The sequence below is a fragment of the Chroicocephalus ridibundus genome, chromosome 6 (assembly GCF_963924245.1).
Source record: "Chroicocephalus ridibundus chromosome 6, bChrRid1.1, whole genome shotgun sequence".
NCBI lineage: Eukaryota > Metazoa > Chordata > Aves > Charadriiformes > Laridae > Chroicocephalus > Chroicocephalus ridibundus.
The window spans coordinates 25,949,311-25,973,588 of NC_086289.1; the positions used below are offsets into that span (position 1 = coordinate 25,949,311).

Here is a 24,278-nt window from a genome sequence, read left to right on the forward strand (position 1 = left end):
AACTTTTAAATGCACTTGTCATGAGAGATGAGAAATTCTTTGGACTGCTTAGCAAAATTATCACTCCATCATAAACCTGACCTAACAAAGCTAAAAGAGCCATGAGCTGCCCTGTTCAACCACGTAAAGTAGTTAAATTATACCAGATTATAATTGTATTTAAGTACATAACTGGTGTTAGGGTGATGTTTGTTCTTACTGTAGAATTATTCACTTACAGCCCTCACAGCATCTTCCACGGCAGCTGATATTAATCATTATTAGGAAGGGGCTGACTCTGGAGGGCGAGGAAGAGAGAAAGGCAGCTGGGTTAGTCTTAGTTCAAAGTACTAATAGCATTGGTTTTGTGAATAAAGTATTACTCATGACTTGATGATGCATGTTGCATAACTTTATGGGCCACAGCCTGTCTCAAAGAGAAAAAGAAAACACAGCAATCTCTCCTTCTTTTAGAACACAAATACATAAATTTTAATCTGAGAAAAATACAAAATGAAACCATGTACAAGTTATGTACAAACCCTTTTTACAGGACAATATATTTATCACTGGATATTACATATGACAAAGTCAGGTAGATCATTTCTGAGCACCAGCATTTGTTCTCTCTCACCAACCCATAATGGTAAAAAGTAAAATGATGAAGTCATACTCCTTTTTCTTGATGAACTTCTAAGTTAAGATGATAGCTGGTTCTCAGTGTACCCCTCCATCCCCACTCCCAGATTATAACTGAATAGACACGTGTAGCCATCAAAATATATTGTATATATGTGTTTGCGTGTGTGTCTTTTTTCTGAAGGAAGAAAAAAACCATCAGCCTTGAATGCTACAGAAATGCGAAAATTAAAGTTATGTCAACTTTTCTTTTTTTTTTTTTGACAGAGGTTAGATTATTTGCATTGGCTAAGCGTGTGTGTTCCAACTTATGCCATCGCAGAAGCGGCATTTTTTTAACTGCTACTTAAGGAAAACTTGAGATAACTGACCTGCTGACCTTTTTATGTGGTTCCCGTTGACTATCATCCAGTCAACGAAGTGCTCATATGCCAAATGTTTGGTTTCTGAAAAAAGTCTATGATGTTTTCTATTACATGTATTCAACTGCCTATATGTTGTGTTGTGGGGTGGTCTGTTTTTTTGAAGTTATAAAGATCTCCTCTAAAATGTATTGACTGAAGCAGTAAGAAGCTTTCTCTCAACTTCACTAAGGTTCTAATTTGATGCAGCGTTACTGTGTTTAGCTTCTTAAGTTAGATAGTGTTCTAAATTAGACCCAAAAGTGATAAAAAAGTATTTTATAATTATATTCTCTTCTTTCCCCCTACCCCTTCTCATTTTAACAGTTTACAGTAGTACACCATTAGATAAAACAGATACGTTAGACCAGCAGTCCTATTTATTAACTTCCGTGGAATTTAATTGGTTATATAGACTACTGCACATTAAAGACTATACAGTTTCAATGTGGCTGAATGTTCTATAGCAGAGACTATCTGTGCAGAATAGATATATTACGTGTATAAATATAGCTCTGATAAATGCTGGGGCAGAATTGTCAATACTATAGGCCTGTGTACCATCCGAGGCAGTGGCCACAGCTGAACAGCTACTCCATTCCTTTCGCTATTTCAGATGGGGGCTGTACCCACACCTACTAGTATTGCTCAGTATAAAGTATACAAATATTACGCCTGCTAACTAAATATTAGTATACCTATCATATATAACGAATTTAAAAATATATATATATCCGCTAAGCCTGGGATTGTTCAAACACCCTTAGAATTAAGAAATAAAAATAAAAATCATAAAAGTCCTTGTTCATATATTGGGGATATTGGTAGTTCAGATGGCAAGGAGAGGAAAATAAAAGAAGGAATATAAAGAGCTCTCTTTTCCCCTGAATTTCGCTATGCCTCTGCCATTGACTTTGACAGATATTCCCAGGCCAATCCACTGTAAGACAGGGAAAGGATTTCTGTTTTCACTTTGTCCTGTTCATCACCTTTCACACACTTAGTTATTTTGTTTAAGCAGCTTTAGAACTAGATATGAAAAGTGAGACACACACTTCTTTTGGTGCTAAAGAAATTCACAATGAGAACAACAGCTTTAAAAAAAAAAACCAAAAACGAAAAAAAACCAACAAAACCAACACACACGCACACAGCCTGACCTCGCTATGTGTTCATTTCAAATACATTGGGAGCCACAAGCCCTTAGGAACCTGCTCCTTGATAAAACCATTTAAGCACCTGCTCTGTGTTAACTTTGAGCCCATGTGGGGCAGGTAGAACAGAGCAGTTGAGACCTTGTTTATGGATTTGCCCGTGAGTGACCAAGCAGTGAAAACATGCACCGTTACCCATGTTTAAATTATTGCTTTTTTTTGGTCATGCATTAGTTTATGCATCCAATTATTGCGGTAGTTGGTAGATGTAGTTTACACACACACAGACACACACCCCCCAACAAGAACAGTCCTCTCTGAATGAGAATGTGCTATTATACTTTCTCCTTCTTCTCCTACACTACGAAGAGTTTAAGAAATGCAAATTTTCCTTATACTGGCCAAAAAAATACAACCAGCTCACCCACCACCACGGAACAACTTATAATAAAAGGCTACAGATAATACTTTTGTCGTGTCTTTTGTACATTACATGCAAACTACTTTTTCCCTTTTCCACATTCAGCTGAGACCAATTAAGTCTTTTCACATCCATGCTGCGTGAGTCATTGGGTGGCCTTTAAAATTCAAAAATGGGGAAAAAGAAAAAAAGAAATCTTTAGCGTAGCTAAACCTGGCTTCTCGTACAGCCCCAGCTGCTACAACAGTCTGTAAGCTGCTGAAGACTCATCAACTCTTTCAAGACATCTGTGTGGCTTAATAAGGCTACACGGGCTCCTCATTATCCTGAAGCTCATGGCCTTCACCTTGTATAAGCAGCACTGACTTTCCCATCAACGATGAATTGGAAACAGCCACCTGCTTGAGGACCTGGATGTGTCGTGTCCCTCACGCCCCGCTTTCTCTGTCCCTACGGTTCTGGCTTTTGGACTTGCAGGGTCCCTTGGTGTTACAGGTGGAAAACAACATTGCCCGAGAGCCTTTAGCACTCTATAACTGATCATAACCCAGAGCAAGGGCGTTTGTACTTTCTGCCACATGTGCTTCCTACTGTTTGGCCATCGATGCTGATTTGAAAGAAGAAGAGCTGTTAAAATGGAGGCGGCAGTTTTAGAAAGTTTTTGAAAAGTACAAGGAAACATTTGCATTTTTTTTCCCCTATTAAGAAATACATCACATACCTATCGTCTTACAAGCAGTCACATTGAGGCCTTAAAAAAAAAGTCTCATTTAGATGCTGAATATCTTGCACTTGTCACCCAAACAACACCCCATCAGAGGACAGGTTGAGCCTTTCCTCTTAGTGCTCGTGGCCTTCAGGGGACAAATTAAAATAATAGCCACAAGACAGAGAGCGAGCAAGCGTTGCGGCCGTGTGGGAGCACGTGTGTGCACGGGTGAGAGGAGGCCCCAGGAGCACACGTGGCTTCAGCAGTGAGAGAGGTTTCTGCGGTCTCCTGTCTGCACAGTGAATATAACTAACAGGAACAGCTGCTTTTTGGGCAAACCAGGAGGAAACAGTAGATAGAATGCCTCCGTGCGCTAGCCTGTAAGCTAAAAAAAATTATGACCACCTTCTTGTGATGATTTTGTAGCAAATAAATATACACAACCCCTTTTTATACTCTCTATATACACCCACATGTATGTGTGGACATGCATATGTGCAAACACGCTCACGCACACAGACGCGCTTTCCAGCCAAAACATAAGTTACCAAAAAACCCAAAAATCGTTTAGCCTGGATTAATTGTGCATGCAGTTAATGAAAAAGCTGAAATTCCTTCTTTTTTTCCCCCTTTTGTTGTCTTCTGAGAAAGGAGTAAGAATTATTAATAAAGATCAAAAACTTATTTCTGCATCAGTCGCCATGGGGTCTGTCAGCTGTCACTTAGGCCACTTGCCTTGATGTAACTACATATAACCGAATAGTGGTGCTGGCCTTATGGTAGTCTTTAATGGCTGAATGTCAAAGATCTCCCACAGGTTTTCTACATATTCCTCCATCTAATTGCCAGAAGTCAGTCCTGCGTCTTTGATCATCAAAAAGAGGTGTAAGAAAAGATTAATGATGGCTGTTGGCTTTTCTATAAATGGGAAATGCAAAACAGTAACTATCCCTGTTTCTCTCCGTCTCGCTTGCTCTCCACAGGTGGTGTTCTGTCTATCTGTAGTTACATACGGAACTATCTGTGCTGGGAGACAGAATGAGTGTATATTCAGATCTTGTTCTTCATTTATGTACAGTTGGCAGCATGGGGTTTTTTTGGGTGTGACAGTTAAACTGGACAGAGAGACACATACAAACCTCAGCTACGTAGGAGTGTTGTATTTGAGTCATTACTATGTTTTAATCCAGTGAATGCTCACTTCTGAAGGAAGGACACTCAGAAATGGCACTGTATATGGTAAAGTGTAAGACATAATGTACAGTAAACAACAGTCTTCTAAGAAAAAAAAAATCACATGTACTTGGTGAAGTTGAACACGAATTTCAAACATTCTCTTGTACTCAGGACCAGCTTTTTTGACCCTGGTTATAATATGAACGCAGTTCATAAGTGAAAAAGGAGCAATGACTTCAAAGTAAAGGCTTAACGTGACCCAACGCAGAAACCAGATGCAGGTTATGACGTGTCACTAGCTGAAGCAGCATAGACCAGAAGAACTCACCAGAATCATCTTCTGTTTTGGGGACTGTGAGATGGGTTAAACATGGTTTAAATAATAATGGAAAAAACCGCTTAAATTGTTGTTTTACTTTGCAGGAGAGTGAAATATTTTAAACCATCCAATTTTACAGATACTGTATTAACAATTCTTGTTATTGTTTTTTAAATAGCTATTCTACAAAATGTAACATCAAAGTAGTCACAGTCCAAGAAGTCACTCCAGAATAAAGCCTATTAGGTGTTAGTATGGTTATAGTTGTACTGCAGCCAGTGGACAAACATTAAAGCTGAGATAGTTTAGCTTAAATGTTGGATTATATGGTGGACATCATTGTTTTCACAATAAATTCATCTGCTTTGTATTTGTTTGATTCACTGATATTTCTCTAATGATAGAAGTACCACAGTATGTTTTGTTGTGGTGTTTAACAATTCTGCAAAATTACAAAGCCTAAAGTTAACTTGCACAATGAAACCTGCCTTTCCTGATGACTGGGTCCTATAATTTTGTTTTAATCCTTATTAGCACAGCCTTTTGTGGTTGTTTTTCTTCACACAATTGTGTCAGATGTTGCTAATTTGAGATCGAGAGAGTTACTAAATCATTTAGAACATCAAATGCTTGGGTGGATAGATACTGCAGCACAGATATCAAACATCACATTTTTGTCTGATGGCGATAAAGCTTGTTGGTAACTTTGTGAAACTGCTGGCACAAAAGGCACCCATCAAAGGCCTTTTGTAAATTATCATAATAAATACATTCATTACTTTTATTTTGATTTGGTTATTACTGTACTTTTATGTGTGGAGTCCCAGCAAAGTGAAAATAAATTAAAGAAAAACAAAAAAAAGCAACTGCTAAAATAAGATGTTGCTTGGTGCAGGAATCAATTGAGAACTTCATGTTGTGAGATTATAGACCTGTGGCTAAACCAGTTTTTATCCTAATCTGAACTCACCGAAAGGAGATTCAGCGTGCCTTTTACCAAGGTATGAGCTATCACCAAAGTGCAAAGATCTGGAGCTAAACCTCTATCCATATCAGGAAGAATTTGAACCAAAGAAACAAGCCTGATGCGAGGCCATCAGCACTTCTGAAGTAAGGAACCAAGAAAATATGGTAGATGAGAAGGTTTATAACTCATGATTTCATGCAATATTTATGCACTCTGGATTAAAGCACTGTAATGCATGGCAAAAGAAGAGGAATTGCCAAGCTTGCCTTCCTGAAATTAGCAACTGCTGATGGCTAATGGGAAGCAAAGTGGAATTGCCAGATTTGCCATTTGTAGCAAGTGCCGCCTAGGAGCACCTTATCTGCTTGGCCCTCGGTTTAGGGTACTGATGTTCACCACGCCAGTGGTGCAGAAAGTTATCCAGGATGCCGGGCTCTTGTGTGTGTGTGTTTGTGTGTTCGTCTGTGTGTGTTCGTCTGTGTGCGTGTGCACGTGCGTGTCTTTGTCTATGTGTGTACACACGCATGTAGGGGGCGGGGGGGGACAACACAGCGTGTTTGCGTGTGTGGGAGTTATTGGACCTTAACATAACTGGCGACTAAGATGAGCTGTATATGGTAATAAAGCAAAGAATACTTCGGAAGAATGTTAAATGTAGAAAAATATGACTTTCAACTTTGAAAATAAATAAGTTCAGTTTATTAAGAGCTGGTGTCAATGCTGAACAAAATACACATCCTCCAGTAAAGAAACATTTTGGTGAACTGTTCTTTTTTTTTTTTTCTTCTGCTTTTTTTGATTTACTAAAATACAAGTTGGACCTTTTTTTTTTCTTTTTTGTAAATATATCATTTGCCTCCCTTAATTACATGTCCTTATAACTGTGACCATCATTCTCCTTGAAGCCAAAGACTGAGGTTTGTTTTTTTTTTAAAATTCAGAGGAGTCTGGCCACATATGCATGTTTGTCTTTTTTTAAGGGAAAATACTTGACAATGAAAAAAAAAGAAAAATATATTTTTTTTCTAATAAATAAAAATAATTTAAAATGCTAGAGGCTATACATGACTAGTTTTGATTATGTTCATTTATAAATGAAATATTTTCCAAAATACGTGGAAGCAATATTAAAGGCAGACAAACAAAGATCTGTCTATTTTATTTTCCCATTAGCTTGCCCTTCTTAACGTCTCCATCAGTGGTTCAGCATGTAAGAGGAATAAATGTCACATCACCATTCATGAAGTTTGTCAGGCTTTAAAAAAATAGTTCTGGCCTCGAAGGAGTCAACATTCATCTTCAACTTCTCTGATTGGTGGTATCAAGCTGCTTGTCGATTTATATTGATTGATCTGATTGGCCATGTGAGTGCTCATGGGCTTGATTTGAATGTTTCTGGGATAGGCATTATCCGGCTCATCTGTAAACCATTTCTTTTCTGCTAAGGAGCAAAACGGGTAGAGACAGAATAAGGAGGGGAAAATGAGAGTTTTAATTAGTGAAGCACATATACACAGAAACACACAAAAAAAATAAAAAGGAGCGGGGGGAGCAGTCAGTAAAGTTTATAGAGAAAAAGCAATCGATAGAAGGTGACTTTGACTAATTACAAGCAGTACAGTGCATTAGATTAATACCTCTGAAAATACTTTTCATGAAAGGAGGATGACATGTTTGCAGATTTGATAGTAGAAGCTAAAGAAAACTGTCAATATGCTAGTTTGTGTGTTGAATGCAAGACAGCTCTTTTTTTTATTTTTTTTTATGTTCAGGTGAACACCCTCTGAATCATTTATTGAAAAAATGATACAAGGGTGATGCAGAAAAGAGCATGTGAGTCCGTATACAGAGGAGCACCTAAAGAGTCGGAGGCTTCTCTGAACCACTTCAGCCCCAGGGCGGTCGCTGCCGCTGGCTCAGAAATCATGCAGGAGAATGTAAAGAAGAACTTTCCACAGTTGGTGCTAGAAGAAATATAGGGCTTGCAGTCATGCTGCCAGATGGCTGCATTCCTGCACGGGATGGCCACTATATTGCTACTTAGCAACCTGGCTGCTTGGGTGCTGCTGAACTCTCCTGTTTGGGAAGGGGTATAGAACGTACCCGATGCTCAGAGGACTGTGGTAGGGGCTCAAGTTAATCCTGAATGGGTTGGTAGCGATACGTGACAGCAAGGCAAAGGAAGCAAGGACTTAAAGGAAGACTGGGGGGGAGCTCTTCCTTTTGTACCTTTGGGCAGTGTCTGTTTCCATGATCATAGGAAGAACTTCATGGTACCGATATAAGGTGGGCTGGGAGCAATGTGGGAGGGAGTGAGGATGCTGAGCGGCTGCAGCATTGCAGCCGTTCCCCAGCTGCTTGTGGTTGTAACCACTGTATCGCATTGTTCATACGCAGATACGGACAAAAACTTCTTCAAATTCACAAAAGAAAAAAATAATCAAAAGAATTCTCTCTTTAGAGAGCAACAACTACTGTCATTTCTTAATTACAGGCGTGCCACTTTACAAGATAGCTCTATACAAAGACTTATAAACTCCTGGTCTTAGAGTGCCTTATGGCCATAAGGTGCTTCTGCTTTGACAGCATTTGTGAATGGGGTGTGGGGGGGGTGTCTCCATTTTCACCCTCTTTCCCCAAATTCCAGAAGTGGGTGTGCAGAGCAGTGGACACAAATGGTTCCGGGGATGGGATTCTGCAACTCGGGCATTTCCATTATTACATGCAAGGTTTAGTGTGTGGCACGTCAGAGCTGCTGCCCTTACATGTTTGTGCTACTTCTCACTCCAACGGGGAACCCAAAATGCTTCATAAGCTTTAGCGTCTCACTTGCACAATACAAACTGCCACTTTTGCTTACCACTGAAACGCTGCTGTATCTGGGCTGGAATCAGGGCAGGAGTGGAAGGAGTACTCATTTTAAATAAATAAATAATTTTTTTTTAAAAAAAGCAAAGCAAAATCCACCTTGGAAACCCAAGGATTGAGAACAAAAGCTCAGGAGGTGAAGCAGAGAATACAAACTGGAAGACCAGGAAGAATAAAGGACAAATACCTGGTCACAAACACGTAAGAATAAGCAACTAGCTTCGAAGTTAGGGCCTCTAAAGAAGTGGATCAATTTCCAGAATTACTAGACTTCTCAGTCTCTTTTGTGAGGACGAAATTTAAACACTTGATATGGATTTTAAGCATCTACATGCAACACCCCCACTCACCAACAACAAACCCCAAACTTAAGAGGGTTTAATCCATCTTTTTTTAGATACATATGTTACCCGTGCTTACGCTTTTAAAAAAAATTAAATTGAAAAAAAGAACCATATTAGTCATTAGTGGCCTATTACTGAAGGTAAACAGAACTACTGTATTGTTTTTCATGTCATTTTCTAAAATGTATTTTACTTCTTTTTAAAATATCCTACTCATTTGCGACCAGGGTAAATAGTTCCCTGCCCCCTTAAAGTTGCCTGAGTCTGAACAATGTTCAATCTCCCATCTCTCTCTCTCTCTCTCTCTTACCTATTATAATTAAGTTCCCTTTGATTTGAACAGATTGGACGTTAGGAATTCATAATGTTACATCCTGCACACTGAAGCTAACTGATTAAGTGCTTTAAATTATTCTTCCTGACAGAATGATAAAGTTACAATCTGTTCAGAGATGATCTACAGCTTGCCAGACTCCTACCGCTTCTTTCTACATTCATTTATCTTTTTGTCAAGCAGTTAAAAAAAAAAAAAAAAAGCCTCAATTCCATAGATCTTTTAAAGTCATCAGAACGTCTGAATTATTAATGAGACTTTAAGGGAATGGTTCCTGATGGGGGCTGGTTTAAGAAAGGTTGTAGGGAAAAAAAAAATCTGGGAATGCGTACACATCAAAATAATTTCAGCTCCATTTAAAAAACCATTTAGTTCAAGTGTGACACATGAACCATTATGCATTTGTGGAAACCAATTTTATGTGATCTACGATTAAACTAACCTTTCAGAGAGGTGTAAAGTGTGATGGTTATCATCTTTTAAAAGCCTTGCAAGATCACATAAACAATTTCAAACTAACAGTTTTCTAATGGTTTGTGTTTAAAATGATTTTGAGGCAAGTTAAGCACTGCGAACTTTTATCTCTACCTTCTTTTTTAACATATGGTGCACAAACTTTCCTTACAAACAGAACTTGGTGCCAGTTAATTCAACCTCGTAGCAAGAAAGGGGGAACAGCGTGATTGCTAAGGATCAGGGACGAGCTGCACTGTATTTCTCAGCAGCCAGTGTAAAGCTCTCCCATCTCCCCTGCCTTCCCTGGAATTTTCAAAACAAGGCAATTATTTCTATGTTAATCCTTACAATACCACTCATATCCAGGGAGCTGATCTTTAAAAAGACACCATCAAGTCTCTTTTTGCCTTTACCTGGCAAGTAATAAATACAGAAAATAAACAATAAATGCAGAAACTGGTAGACTCTAATTTCTTTTGCTGTTTAAATTTCTTGTTGCCAATGCGGAAACCTTGGTCTGGTTATTACCACCTCCAGCAGCAAATGCCTGGACCCAGCTTTATACCTTTCCTGTTCCTTCTCTGCACTTAAAATTGTCTTTGACCACATAGCGACGACTCTCCTGTGAAAATCCATCAACCTCTACACTTACCTTTGAAATGTGAGCTTGACACTCCTCATCTTTACTCTTGGCCACTAAGATATTCTGCTGCCAGTTACTAAATGTCCTTCTTGAATCCTTTATGCACTTTTCAGTCTTTTTTGTTATGACTTTGATATGTCTTCCATAGTCTTAGCACAGATTTATACATATCTTAAACAAACTACTTACTCTTCCCTTTAAATCTATCCAGAAAACCTTTTTTTAAAAAGTCTTTAGGTATTATATTCGCCAACTTTTTTTAAATCCTCTGTCATGTTCAGTCTGTTTCTCTCCCTTTTGGCATATGCATATTGATCCTTACCATATGTGTTTCTACGTTACCGTGAGAACAGGCACAGTTTTCTGCTGGTTTTGGTTTTTTTTTTAAGAGCTGTTCGAGAGTGTCCCTGATCTTCCTACAGTATTTGACGGGTTTGTTTTTGACAGCATCAGCTGAGAGATGTTGGAACAGCTAAGTAACTTCATGTATCAAAAAGCAGAAAACATTTACTTTCCTCTCGAGCACCTGTGTTTGCAGTGGGCTATTAGCAGCCCACTGCATCCATGGAGGTTCTAAAGGCTCCATGCTCTTATTGCAAATAAATAAAAATTAACATCTTGTGTAAGACTGTTCCCTGCCGCATAAAAAGATAGAAATAATTAAAGTAAAATGATCAAAATACAGATTTCTTCAGCTTGTGTAAGACTGCAGCAATTCTCTCCAACAGATTTATTGTTCTGGTGCTTTAAAATTTCTGTCATTAATTTTGGGCTGAGTAATCAAGGTTGAATAAATGTCACTGTGAAACACCCTTTTTTCTGAGCAGAGTCAAAGAAAGTACTAGCTAAACATGACACCAAGATTTACTAAATCTGTATTCTCACCAGAATCCCAGGTTACCTTACAATTGTTTCAAACGTGATTTTTTTTTTCTTTTGTGACACTTGCAGTTTCAAACGAGTCTGTATGTATGTGCTTGTGTGCCTCCCCCCCTCCACACAGGCAGCTTGTTTATAGCTAAGTTGAAAACTCTCCCGTGCAATTTCTTCCTGTATGAGAAAAAAGTAATGAAAGTTTCTCCTCCCACCTCCTGAGCAATTCTTTCCTTGGCAGATGAATATTTTACATGTGGCAGGCACTAAGTAATTTGCAGGAAGGGAGAGAAGAAACTCTTCTTACTTTCTGTGAAGTTCGTTATTTTGCTTCAAGGAAACCAAAGTTTTGGGACAAGAATGCTCTTTGGGACTGGCTCTTGTTGATTTTTTTATTTTTTAAACTAGCAAAAGTCTTACTTTTGACAATGGGCATTTCGCTGGAAAATGCATGACTCTGCCAGTTTAGGCTAGTGGGAACCCATGGTAAGAACATGCAGGTTTGCTAGATGTGATTTTGTGTCGACACTCAGGTCAATGAAGTTACTAATAACCAATAACCTGGTTTCCATTGTTGAAACCATGCTGGGACTGATATAAGTGGCAGGACCTCCATTTAAAGCTCTAAAATGTCATCTCTTGACATTAGTGTTGCTTTTCCACTTTCAAAAACTAACCAGGGTAGCTACTAAGAAAGTTTGACTTGAGATAGGTTTCTGAACAAACGGGAGATTTTCTGTTATTTTTCAAGATAAAAAATGTTGACAACATAACATAGTTGATTTAAACATTCCTCTACTTGTAAGGACAAACTTCCCAATTTCATTAGTATATCCGTATCAGAAAATCTTCATCACTGTAATAAACTATTTGATCAATTTGACTATAGTTAACAGTGAAAATGGCACATGGTAGAACTGAAAGTCAAAACTTTAAGCTTCTGACTTTAGGACAGAAGAAGGAGGAGAATTAGAATTCAATATGATTTGAAGAATTCAGATTTACATCCATATTAGTTATTTCTCTTCTGTTGCTCACAAAATAGACCAGTTGCTTCTCTAATGTACACTGTCTGTATTTTTTCTATTTGAGCTGCACAGTTATACAAATACTATTTTTTTGGATAAAATCATTATGTAGTATGTGACAAGTGGCTTCATATTAACACCCTGCCTTCCTCTGCTAAATGGAAAACAGATAAAACATTAATGGAAAAGCATTTTGGTGTCAAAGCCATTAACATTCTTCCAAAATGCATAACTGCTCTCGACTATCTTCAGTCAATATTGCCAACATAAAAAGATGCTCATGAACATACACAGGGGACAGGGGAATAGGGAGGGGAAGGGAGGAAAGGAACTGGAATGAGGAATGGGAAATTAAAGTAATGTCTGCACCAGGGTAGGCATCTTCATTGAGCAGGAACCTGGGTGTTTCCAAAAGGACACGTGCAATTAGAAAGGCAAGCAGATGAGAGGATAAAAAATAAAACAGGGTTGAGCAACAGCAGCAGCAGCAGCAGCAGCCAGTTTTACTTCTGGTTTGGAGGGAAAAAAAAAGGCAAAAGAAAACCAAAAAACAACCAACCAAACAAACAAACCAATAACTGAATAAAGTTTGTAACTAATTTTTTTTTAATTTCACAAGTTTTCACAAGGACAAAGTTATAGAAGGAAACCCACAGCAGTTGCTAGGTCATGCAGAACCATTAATTGTCATACCTTGGCCCATTCTATTCATCCTTGTTGCACTTTAGAAAAAGAAGTAAGCTATGTAAGTTTTACAATGCTTTTAAACTGTCATATTTCCTGTTGAGCACTTTAACTGGCACATCCTTGTAGTAATAAATATTCTTGGGGCAAAACACGATAACTTTCTTTCCAAAAAGAAACACATGAATTTGTCTTTATGGTGACGAGCAACTGTAAATAGACTCATTTGTAGGGGAGCATCCATAATTTGCAACGTATTTCACTGATAGGACTTACAGCTGCATTTGAATGCACACACACATATATACTGTATTCCAATCATTATGCTTAACACTGCACAGTGGTACTTTCTGTAGCCCACTTATATGGTTCCAGGTTTTGTCAGTAAAAGTGCTTGGCTTCATTGTCAATTCACACAGCAAGCAAATCTTCAAAATTATCATGCTCGGGGAAGGGAAAGGTAGAAAACAACACTAACCATAAAAGCACCTTGTCTGGGTTGGCAGTTACAATGCTAATCACTCCCACATCCAAATACTTATTTTCTGTCTGCATGCTTTCTTGCTGGGTAGCCAGGGAAGGTGGTATGTGTTTCTGGCCTCCCTACCCTGGAAAACTCTTCATATCACCTATAACTAGTACTATATTTCAAAAGGCTGGCATTTGAAATAAAAAAAAAAAAAAAGAACCAAAAAACCACAAGCTTGAAGTATCATTCCTATGGCTGTCTAGGATAGGCTCCTTTTCACTACTTTATTTAATTCCCTGCGACAATTTTTGTTTGGCAAGGCGTGCCATTGGTGAGAATCTGCAAGAACCGGACTCTGGCAAGCGCCTAGAAGATGATGCCTCAGCACAGTGAGTATTCCCACCCCAGCCTTCTTCTTCTGCTCATTAGCTGTCTAGGGCACGGCACCTTTTCTTCCCGAATGGGAGAGACCGTAAAGACACGCAGTTGTCTTCCCCTGTATTCCTGCGTACTGGCATGCACCTGTTGAAAAGAACCAGCTAGAACATGGAGCAGGATTTCTGGAGGATCTTTGCATATTAGGACTCTTGTTGGAAGATTTATACCACCACTCTAACTTGGAAAAGTTAAACTACCATCTGGGGAAAGGAACAAAGTCCCTCGAGATCTGATACTTAAGCATAGAAAAATGCTTGCTCTTTTCTGAACATTATTTATTCTGTACATAAGGTGACTAATTCACCTTTTAAAGACGTAAAAGTCCCAGGAAGGCAGTTTTTAATGACTTACATCCAATATTTATGATACATATGGCTTTTTATCCCAAATGTCAAAAGTGAAAGAAAATATAGCTATTCATGTGGCAGTATAAATAGACAGAATAATAATTTAATATGCAATTAGACTCTTTCTAAACTTAAATTAAACCATTGGAGTTTTACAACTCCATGCCCAGACAATTTCAGTGTTAAAGGGGAAAGACATTATCTCCAAAAGGCTAGTATTTTAGATAAAGTCCTTAAACAAGCAGAAAAGTCCCTGATGTTGCTTTGGTATAAAGCAGGTGCGCAGCAATAATCTATACAAAGAGTGTAAGCCCTATACAATATAAGCTTTGAGAGTGAAAAATCAGTAGGGATGTGTTGGTTTTTTTTTTTTTTTTTTTTTTTTGTTTTGTTTTGTTTTTAAATGGGTTAGTTTTATAAGCTTCAAATAAATGTAACAACTCTTGTAAATATGAATATAAAAAAACCTACCGCAACATACATCAACAATTCTGCACTAAATGACTTTCATTGTGTAAGTCTGACATCAAGAGCAAGTGTTCATGTTAAATATACTCTGTTTTCTGATATGTAGAGTAACTGCAGTGAGTTATTTATGTTTTCAGTGTGCCTATGGGTTTAGAATTTTTTTTCTCCCCTAGCATCATAAATAACTTTTGGTCCGTCTGCTTTGTTGCTGTTGTGCTTAAGGGTTTTATGGTGGTGAAATAAAAATGACAATCACATGCACACTGTCATACATATGCAAAATATGTGTACAAAAAGGGAGAACTCCATGGGAAAACAGGGAACATTACTGCTGGAAACATTAACTGGGGAGAATGGGTGGTGAATGCAAGTTTCACACACAGTGGGAGCAGGTACACATATCAAAGTCTATCTTCCTGCACGTACTTCTGTTTTTCCCGGGAATCCCTGGTCTTGGTGCGGTTCGGTCGGTTTGCTGTTGATGGGATGGAGTGAACTGATGAGCTCTTCTTACTGGAAGAATAGGAGGAATGGGAGGAATGAGAAAGACTGGCCCGGGACTGGCCAGCGTTGTGGTCAAACTGCATCAAACAGAAGATCAAGTCTGTCGGCACAAGCTCAAATTCATACGGTGGGTTTGTGATAACATAACTGGAAAGAAAGGAAGAAAGAAAGAGAAAGCAGGTTTAGACTTTTGCTTAAAAAAATCTTCTGCAGTTGTTATCTCCTAAACATTTGCCCAGATTTTTGCATTTATGTTTCCTTCAGTGTGTACCTAACTTTAGCTCACGTAATGCCCATTATAATTTAGGACCTTCTTACGTCAGATATCACTTTTTGTATCTTTTCTGTTGCACAGACATGCTGAGTGCGAGGTTCTTCAAGTGAATCACATCATGATTTTTCAGAGAAGACACCATACAAATCACCCTCCTTTCTCTAGCTGCACGGTAATGCAATGACTCTAGCAAACAGGTTTACGTATTGACAAAAAACAGTAACATACCCACCAGCAACGGTATTTAAACAATGGCTGAAAAGCAGGGAGAGGAGGATTTTAGGTGCAGTTATACTTAACTACATATTTACTCTATATTTATTAGATCTTTAAATACTGAAACCCCACCTTCAACTAACCCCCTTTCAGGGCAGGAAGGGCTTATGGACCCTGCTGCTAAATTTTTTCCTGCATGTGAAAAACATATGTGAGCAAGGCAATAGGGATTTTGTGTCCAAGCAAGAAATGAGTAAAAATTGATCACGAAGCTCACAACTTCTTTTCAAATTAATTCAGTGCTCATAACCAATCTGGCTTAGTTGCCTCAGGGACAGAGATCACTTATTTATCCAACAAATAATCTCAAGTATAGCAAGTACAGTGTAAATCTAAATGGAAAATAATTTTTTCTACCCAATTTGTCCAAATCCTTACAGAAGAAACCACTTTGGTGGGCTGCAGGGTTGTTTATTGCCATGTTCAACACAATAATGATGCTTTTTGTAGAGAATGAAACAGTAACAGATGGTAGATTTGTGATAGTTCTGGTATGGGTCTGTGTGTGTATTTCTAGTAGGCACTTAATTAAGACGCATTTCAAGTAAGCTGCTAAATGGCCTTCAGTTTGCAAAGATGGAACAGTGTCTGCTCTATTTAAAGCACTGAGGTCAGCCTTGGTGCTACTGGAGTAAAAATGCAGCCTACCAAGAGAACGGTTTCCATTAGCTGGAAGAAATGATTATTAGATACAGATAGTACCAGTGGGAGGCAGGAGTATTTTCTGAGCATTCAGAAAAAAGTCTAACTACTATAATCTAAATTGTTATCCAGTAACTTACAGCTGATTGATATAAGCAAACTGAAGTCCTTTCCTTGTATGCAAGCAGTGGATCATCATAAATCAAACAAGATAAAGATATGTTCTGAAAACTAACTTTAAAAATTTGTTATTAAAATTAGCTGAAAAATTATGCTATGATATCCAGCCTATGATTTAAACTCAGCGAAAGTCACCACGAAGTTTTCAAAGAATTAGTTTTTGTGGCAGTTATGTAAACAATAGAGCAAGCTCTCTCTTTTAGATTTATTACAGGCACCAGGATCTTCCTCACCGAGAAGACTGAAGAAGAGTGAAGCAGAGATGTTCTAAAAGGCTGGACTTACCGTTTAGTGCATTGGCTGGGAGTACTTAGATGTGCATCCCTTAATCGATAAATTCCAAAGCAAAGCATATTGTATGTTTTCAGTGCTTTACAAAATAGATCTCCATAACAACCTCCGTCCTAGGAGAAAGGAGAGGGGACAAAAAAAAAAAAAAGAAAAGAGAGATAACAGCACATTTTTTTTCCTTTCTTTTCTCTGTTAACACAATGTCAGGGAACGGGATTTTCAGTATGAGCCTGTACAAAAAAGGCGATGTAAAGACAGTCTGTTGTTTGTCACACATGAGGATCTTTTACCCAAGGAAATGAATAATCTAAATGTTTTATTTCAAATAAGTAATTATGTAAAGTGATCATTATTTTGGAGAGCCTTGGTCCATGAAATGATGGTAAATTGGAAAGAGTGAGTGATTTGCTTTAAGCTGGAAGTATAAATTTTGGTACCAAACAATGCATATTCTACAAATTACATTAACTGTGGTATTAAAATTGTTAGTATTTTTGACCCTTTTTTGGCAGTAGCCATACTGTTGTGTAGACACATAAATTCACTGGGGAGAACAACCACAATTAGAGTTATGATGGGTTAAAGGATAATAAAAGATCTCCCACTTTAAAATAATGACGAAATTATTTTTCATAAATAATATAAAATGTTTTGATTAGCAAAAAAAGTTTAGATTTTATAATTTGTATATCTAAAATATTGATTCTTAAGTAATGATGAGTGTTAATGCATTCTACCACCACTGATGTAGTGCAATCGAGGCTCTGGGGAAATAGCATTTGAAGGATTGGTATTGCTTGTTTTATTTGTGAAAATGTTACGCACATGCCCGAGTGTTTTGATGAGCTGGTAGTCTCAGCTATGAATGGACTTCTACGTGAACTGAAAGGCTGTTTACTTCTACCCATGTACTCTCATCACCCTTAACCTGGGATTCCCTGTCATTTCTGTGAAGAAGGTGGCTCCATTCGTTTTGAACAGAGCTGGTGAACACAAGGTTAATTTAAGACACATCAAATCCTACATCATCATCATCAAAGCGAGGTGGGTGCTTTGGGACTTGCCTCAAGATTACAAGATTTGGTCCAGAGAACATTGCTAGATACTTCTTTATTCAAATGCACCATTTTTTAAAGATGGCTTGTTTATTTGGTTTTGTTGTTGTTTTTTGGTTTTTTTTTACTTCACTCTTTGGCTAGTGGAGTCAAAATGTGAAAAAACTTAGGATTTCACAAGAATTTTAGTTCATCCAGAAACAGCATGAAACAAACCTTACAGCTTTGTTTTCAAGCTAATAAGCATATTTTAAGCAAGAACTGGAAACTCCACAGAAAGACTAAATAGGCTTATCAAAACCCAACAAAGGGTTGACCTAAAAATAGATATTGCTAATGTTTGCAATGGATTATTATTAGAATGGTTACATCATCCAAGTCAGCTCATCAATTTCTTTAGCTGACAACTAAGAAGGGCCACAGGATTTTCTGTATGGAATATGCAGGCAAGGAGCCTGGGAAGTCATATAGCTTCTTAAAAAGGGTAAGAGCAAACCTGGCACCCTGTGCTGTAAATTGTCAAATGATCCAAAAGGTCTATTAAATTAAACAATAGAAGTTATACGCTAATGAAGATAGATTTTTTAATTTGATCTGAGAGAAACCAAATAGATTACAGCCCAGCCCTGGTCCTACGTTTCCCTCATGATCTTACCCCTAGGTCTGCAAACGGCCCATCATACAAAGCCAACTGAGCAACTCGACACCTGTCCCTGTTTGCAAGTGTCTGGGGCGTGCTGTAACCTCCTCTCAATGCATTTTCCTCAGCAATCAGTGCTTCCAGCTCTGGTGTGGCTCCTCCTGTTACCAATGTCCGTATCAGTGTGAGGATATTGTCATTGAAGTATGTCTGCAGAGATAAAAGAAAGCTCTTTAAGCAAACACCATTAAAGTCACAACTGAAGACATCCAAATTACAACTTTTCTGGGTTTCTGCTGTTTAAAGTTCTTGGCTGTCTCTTCAAATAATTTTATATAGAAAGTGAAAAGACAGCAGCCTCCAATTACTCTATTTTCTTCTATCCCATTAGGCCCCTATACTAGATCCTTCCTTTTAAACACCAATTCAGGCTGATTTTTATTAAAGTACAAAAATTTGAATGATTTATGTTTCCTATAATTGGTGTTAGTAGTGATGCGATGACTGCTTTCCTTCTCATTGCCTTCATGTCTAATAATGGGCTTTAGGACATGTAATTGTAAAATTCAGACCACATTTAAAGCTTACACGGGCTAGATTGCCTTTTTACTCTTGTCACCAATTCGTTGGGGAGCTGCCTTTGTGCTGCAAATGTCATTACTTATTACTGTGGCTGGACTCTAGCAGTCTAACCGATGTATTGTACTAAACATCTTATTACGAGACTTGACAGTGTTCAGACATAAGCATGTATCAATTAAACATCTTGAGTTCATTCCAGATAAATGTATGATGAGTTTGGGATCCTGGTGGTCCTTTTAAAAAACTCTAGGGTATAGGGTAAGTGTGGTTTATTAGGGAAGATTTACTCCACACTGACATTTTGCCAGCATCTGTAGCATTGCTGGTCTGTCAGGCAAACAATGGGTATTTTAAATATTAATTTAATGCCAGATGAATGACTTTCAAGTTCACTTAAAAGTATACTGGTGTAGTTCAGAGATACTCAGTTAAATATCAGCCATGTAAAGTACTGGGCAAAAAATAATGCTGAACGAAAAAGGAGACACCATCACTTACAATGTCACTAACGTCTGTGTTTTCAGAAGCTTTGCAAGTGGGGGGGGCATACGAGAAGGAAATGAGCTCACTGTAGAGTGCACAGGACTGACATTATTGGATTTGTGGATTCCATTACTAGATTCACGACTTTTGTTGAATTTAGGATTTGGAACAAATGTCTGTAATCCAACCAAGTAAAAACGACAACTGAATTCTCAAACAGCGCTTGTTGTCCAAAGATAATACTTTTTAAATAATACTTTTCAATGAAATGCATTGCTCTAGCCATATAATGTAATTGTATTTAATACATGGGTAAACTGAGGTACAGGTTGAAATATTTTATCCTGACATCAAAAAGCAGAACTGGCTTCCCATCCATGTTACTTTGATATTCTATCTCTGTATAATGAAATTTCAGTTTTATTGTTCGCTTGAGATGACAGATAAAACAGGAGAAAATGAATTCTGCGCAGCAACGTTTTTCACCATTACATTGAAGTTTCGTAACTTCAAGCTTCTCTGCTTATTTACATAGGCATATACGCCATTCACCTGTTAACTAAATTAAAATGAGAGGAACATATTGTTATTGTTATACATGCCCTAAAGCAAATATTTGCATCTCATCAACTCCAATTATTTTAAATTAGCAGGGTAAGGCACTATGTATTTTAAATACAAAGTGTACTGTACAGAGTTGTCTGACATGAGCAGGGATTCAGGACAATTCAGTTAGTCTAAAACACCAGCTAATCTGAAATCGGCTCTTACATATGTGTAACAATTCAAGTGTAATACTCAAACCTTTCTTAACATATAGAAAGATCAATGTGATCCCTTGCAGGATTATAAATCTGGAGTGACGACATGACGTTTAATGGGAATTGCTGTGGTGAGAGAGAGAAGACATTCGGGCATGATTGTTTATCCTTCAATTACTTCTTTCTTGATGTCCCTGAGATGAGAATCAGAGTTGCCCTCTAACAACTCTTCCCACTGTGCTATACTTTTCCAACATGGAAGTACTCAGAATAAAAAAAAAAAACAAACAGCATTAAGTTTAACCTCTTTCCTTAGCCTTTGTCAGTGTATATTGTATACCCACTCAACTAAAATAATTAGCACAATTCCTTTGCGCCTGCAGTTAGGCAGCAATGTTACTGGAAACCAGTTTCATGGACATAAAGTCAAATTCTGACAGATCTAGAGGTTGGAGGCATTGCAATTGTAGAAGCTGGGAAAGCCCTTTCAGTAAAAATGTGCTCCAACAGATTCTATAGGGCACCTGAAGCGCACGTCTTCACAAAAGCATACTATTTTCTGCAACAGTATCTTTTCTCAAGCCTTTTATTCAGTATTTTTGATCCCTTTTTCTTCTCTAAGTAGTGATATTTAGTATTATTCAAAGAAGCTATTGTCCGTTTCACGTCTATAAATCAATATAAAAGAACATGAAACAAAAGTAAAGCATATCGTTACTGGTAGATGTTTCAAGTCTGGTTTACAATAAGGCCAACTATGGTAAGAAATGTTCACCTGCCCTAAGACCGATGGATGCTGGTTCGTGTAAAATAGCCTGGTTTTACAGACCGCTGGCTTGCAGTGATTGGTAAAATATGCAAAAGTCTAAGATTGTACTAATAATTTTATTACTCTTTAGGAGGTATCATTAGGCCAGCCTTCAATGGTTTCTAACTCTCTCTCTCTTTATTCTGTAATTCAAATTATAGCAACTGTAGCCAGAATCCAAGATTTAAACACATATACTCTTAGCTCATCTGAATTTTGTACTGTGCAAGTACACAATTATCCCTTATCGTAAATTCAGTTGTAGCTCACCAGAGCATGATCTACTAAGAAATTATACTGTGGCCATATCACTCATTTTACTGCAGATCTCATATTAGGCCAAGAAATGAAAGCAGCAGTAAAATAATGTATCAAGTCAGGCACCTGTCACAAATTCATTAATAGAAATAAAATAATATAGAATTAAATTAAATTAAATACCTCCCCCCCAAACCCCAGTACAATTAAGACATAATGGGCCCAATTCTGACTTATGTCATGTGTCAACCAGGAGTAACTCTGGGAGCTGCACACTACTATGAAACCGATGCAAATGAGAAAAGAATCAGATCTATTGTTGATGGAACAGAATGCTGTCACCGGAGAAAGGCATCCCACTGCTAGACAAATGTTAAGGCAAAGCTAAGACACTTATTAGCAAAGGAGGCAACATTTATCTTGGAACAATGGCTTAATTTGGGGTTCACACCATGACTGATGTGGATGTCACCATTTAACCAGATGGATGAGTGCAGCCAAATGATGGGGTTTGGTTTTTTGCCATCAATGAGTGAAAAAATTCCAGCTTTCAGCACGTTGCAACTGATCAGAAAATGCCCAACCATAAGCAAGAAAGGACGGGTGAATAGGAAGCTGTAACTTGTCACCTTCTGCTACATATGGTTGCTTCCTCCTGTACTAATATATTTAACACTCCTCAGGAAAATCCCTTCTGTCCATGCTTTCGATTGTCACAAAACCCAGACTCCTCTCATTACCTCTTGCCAGTCTGGAACTGGGGGACACCGAAAAGCTGAAGTAGCTGATATCCATTTCCTTTGGAATAATAATACACTGAAATTAATTTGAGAGTGATCTTCTACTTGCTCTGTGGGAGGGTACGTGGCCTGGATATGCCAGTACTTATAAGAACCCGATCTACAGAATGCCTTTGGAAAGGTGCTGCTGTACTTAAAGTAACAAGACACTTTCCAGTGATGGTAGTGAATCCCTTTCGTTGACTGTAAAATCGTAACTGAAGAAACACTTTTTTGCTACTGCCATTAACTGAACCCCACACTGGACATCTGTATGGCATCGCTATAATCGGCATCCGGAGTGAGAATATGAAATAGGTGTAGTCTAAGCAGAGAAAAAAGGAAATGCATCATAGACACCCAAACTGGGTAAATAGCAAGGAAATCCTGACACAGATATCTGAGCTAGCAGTGCCACCTAGCCTGTGCTCCGGAATCGTAGTGCAGCTCTCTCAAACGTTTTGGGGATGCTTTCCTGTTTGTTCAATCATTTTTTAAAGTATAATTACCAGAGTGCTTATGTTTTGCAGTTAACGCTGTCAAGCCTTTTAAACTAATTGGTCTTTCACAGAAAATTTTACTGAAAATTAGCACATCTTTTAATAACATTGCTTTAACTTTAATAGCACTTCGCCTTTCATTTATAATTACTCTAAAATTGTCATTTTCCAAGTCATATCTGCCATTTTTTTGTGTTTGGTAGTGGTTTTTTATGGATTTCTTTTAAGAAGACTCCTCCTCCACTGCATGCAGTTTTTAACATCACTTTCAAACAAATATTTTAACTTGTTTTTCTTTTTCAGTTGGAGGAATTCTGTTGAGTGAATAACATATATGCAAACCTGAGGAATGGCTGAGCTAACGTCAGTAACTTATACCAATAGTAAAAGGGCTTTTGAGACAGAATCAATAGCAGAAAATAAACAGCAGCATTTCACAGTTTGAAAATCTATTGATTCTCAAAATATTGTCCAAACTTAAAGAAGTTTGGGACACTTTAGGTTACAAGCTGCTGCTTGCTAATCCCCTGAACGGACTTGCACAAAAAATATTTTCAAAATGTATATATCATAGATTTGAACAGTTTCTTTTCTGTATAAATAAGACTGTGAAGATCCCTGAGGGAGAACTCTTGACTAAGGGATATAATGAAAAGTTATTTTTAACTATCGTCTTCTTTCTGCTCTTTCGGTTATACGAAGAAAAAGTAGGATTTAGTATTATAGAACAAAAATCAAGACCTAAAGTCCTAGCACAAGGAAATAAATTCTAGGATATCGAATGTTTAACAGTATAATCTGGCTCTGGAGATCCTTGCCTCTAACAGCACCGCTCCGACAGTATATCAAGTCTATTGTCAGCGTTATGTATGGGAGGGATGCCAACCTGCCAGAACTTCTGTGGTTCTCGTAGCTTCAGCGACAAATGGAATAACAAAGAAGCTTTGGCTCTCAGGTCAACTGTTCAAACCTTTGAAGGTACTGTGTGTTGATAAAACTGGTTTCCTTGCACGCACAGGATTTTCTGGAATAACTATCTCAACAAGACACAGAAAAGGAAAAAGTACGTCTCCTCCAAAATTTGCTTCTCTTAAGCTATTCAATATGATGTAACTTTTTTATAGCTGAAGATAACCTTTTTACAAAACATCCACATTATCTAAAAGACGCTTCCAATCCCATGGTTTTTCAGTCACATTCAATTTGGTGATGAGAACGTGCTTTGCTATTCGGGAGCAGCGCCACCTTGAGACTGACAGACTACGTGTATTCTTTCCCTGGGATTGCATACGCTATGACAAAACAAATATTAATATATCATTCAAGTCTCTGATGGCAGTAGATGTCTCTTCAAAGACATAATAATGATTAGCTGGCACGATTTAACAATAGCCACTGCCACACTTAAAACATGAACCGTGCCTACAGTCTTCACGCAGAGTACAATAATACACTTCACCCGAAGCCTGGAGAGACCACTGTTACCAGCTCATCAAAAAGACAATGCAGTTTTTGAGCTCGTTATTGT

General features: G+C 37.9%; 1 protein-coding gene across 36 annotated transcripts in view; it reads right to left on the reverse strand.

Annotated features, from left to right (window-relative positions):
* Positions 1-220: 220 nt before the first annotated feature.
* The window catches only part of KCNMA1 (potassium calcium-activated channel subfamily M alpha 1), a 508,587-nt gene continuing 484,529 nt past the window's right edge, over positions 221-24,278 (reverse strand). For 8 of the 36 annotated variants that reach the window (XM_063339497.1, XM_063339496.1, XM_063339493.1 and 5 more), the window contains 5 exons: positions 18,595-18,789; positions 16,879-16,997; positions 15,144-15,368; positions 13,005-13,033; positions 222-7,203 (listed from right to left, as the gene is read on the reverse strand). In XM_063339497.1, coding sequence (XP_063195567.1) covers positions 7,052-7,203; positions 13,005-13,033; positions 15,144-15,368; positions 16,879-16,997; positions 18,595-18,789 — 720 coding nt within the window. In that variant the 3' untranslated portion in view covers positions 222-7,051. Of the gene's footprint in view, positions 7,207-12,894; positions 15,369-16,878; positions 16,998-18,594; positions 18,790-24,278 lie in introns of those variants that run through there. The other 28 variants (XM_063339527.1, XM_063339509.1, XM_063339504.1 and 25 more) reach the window with 7 other exon arrangements.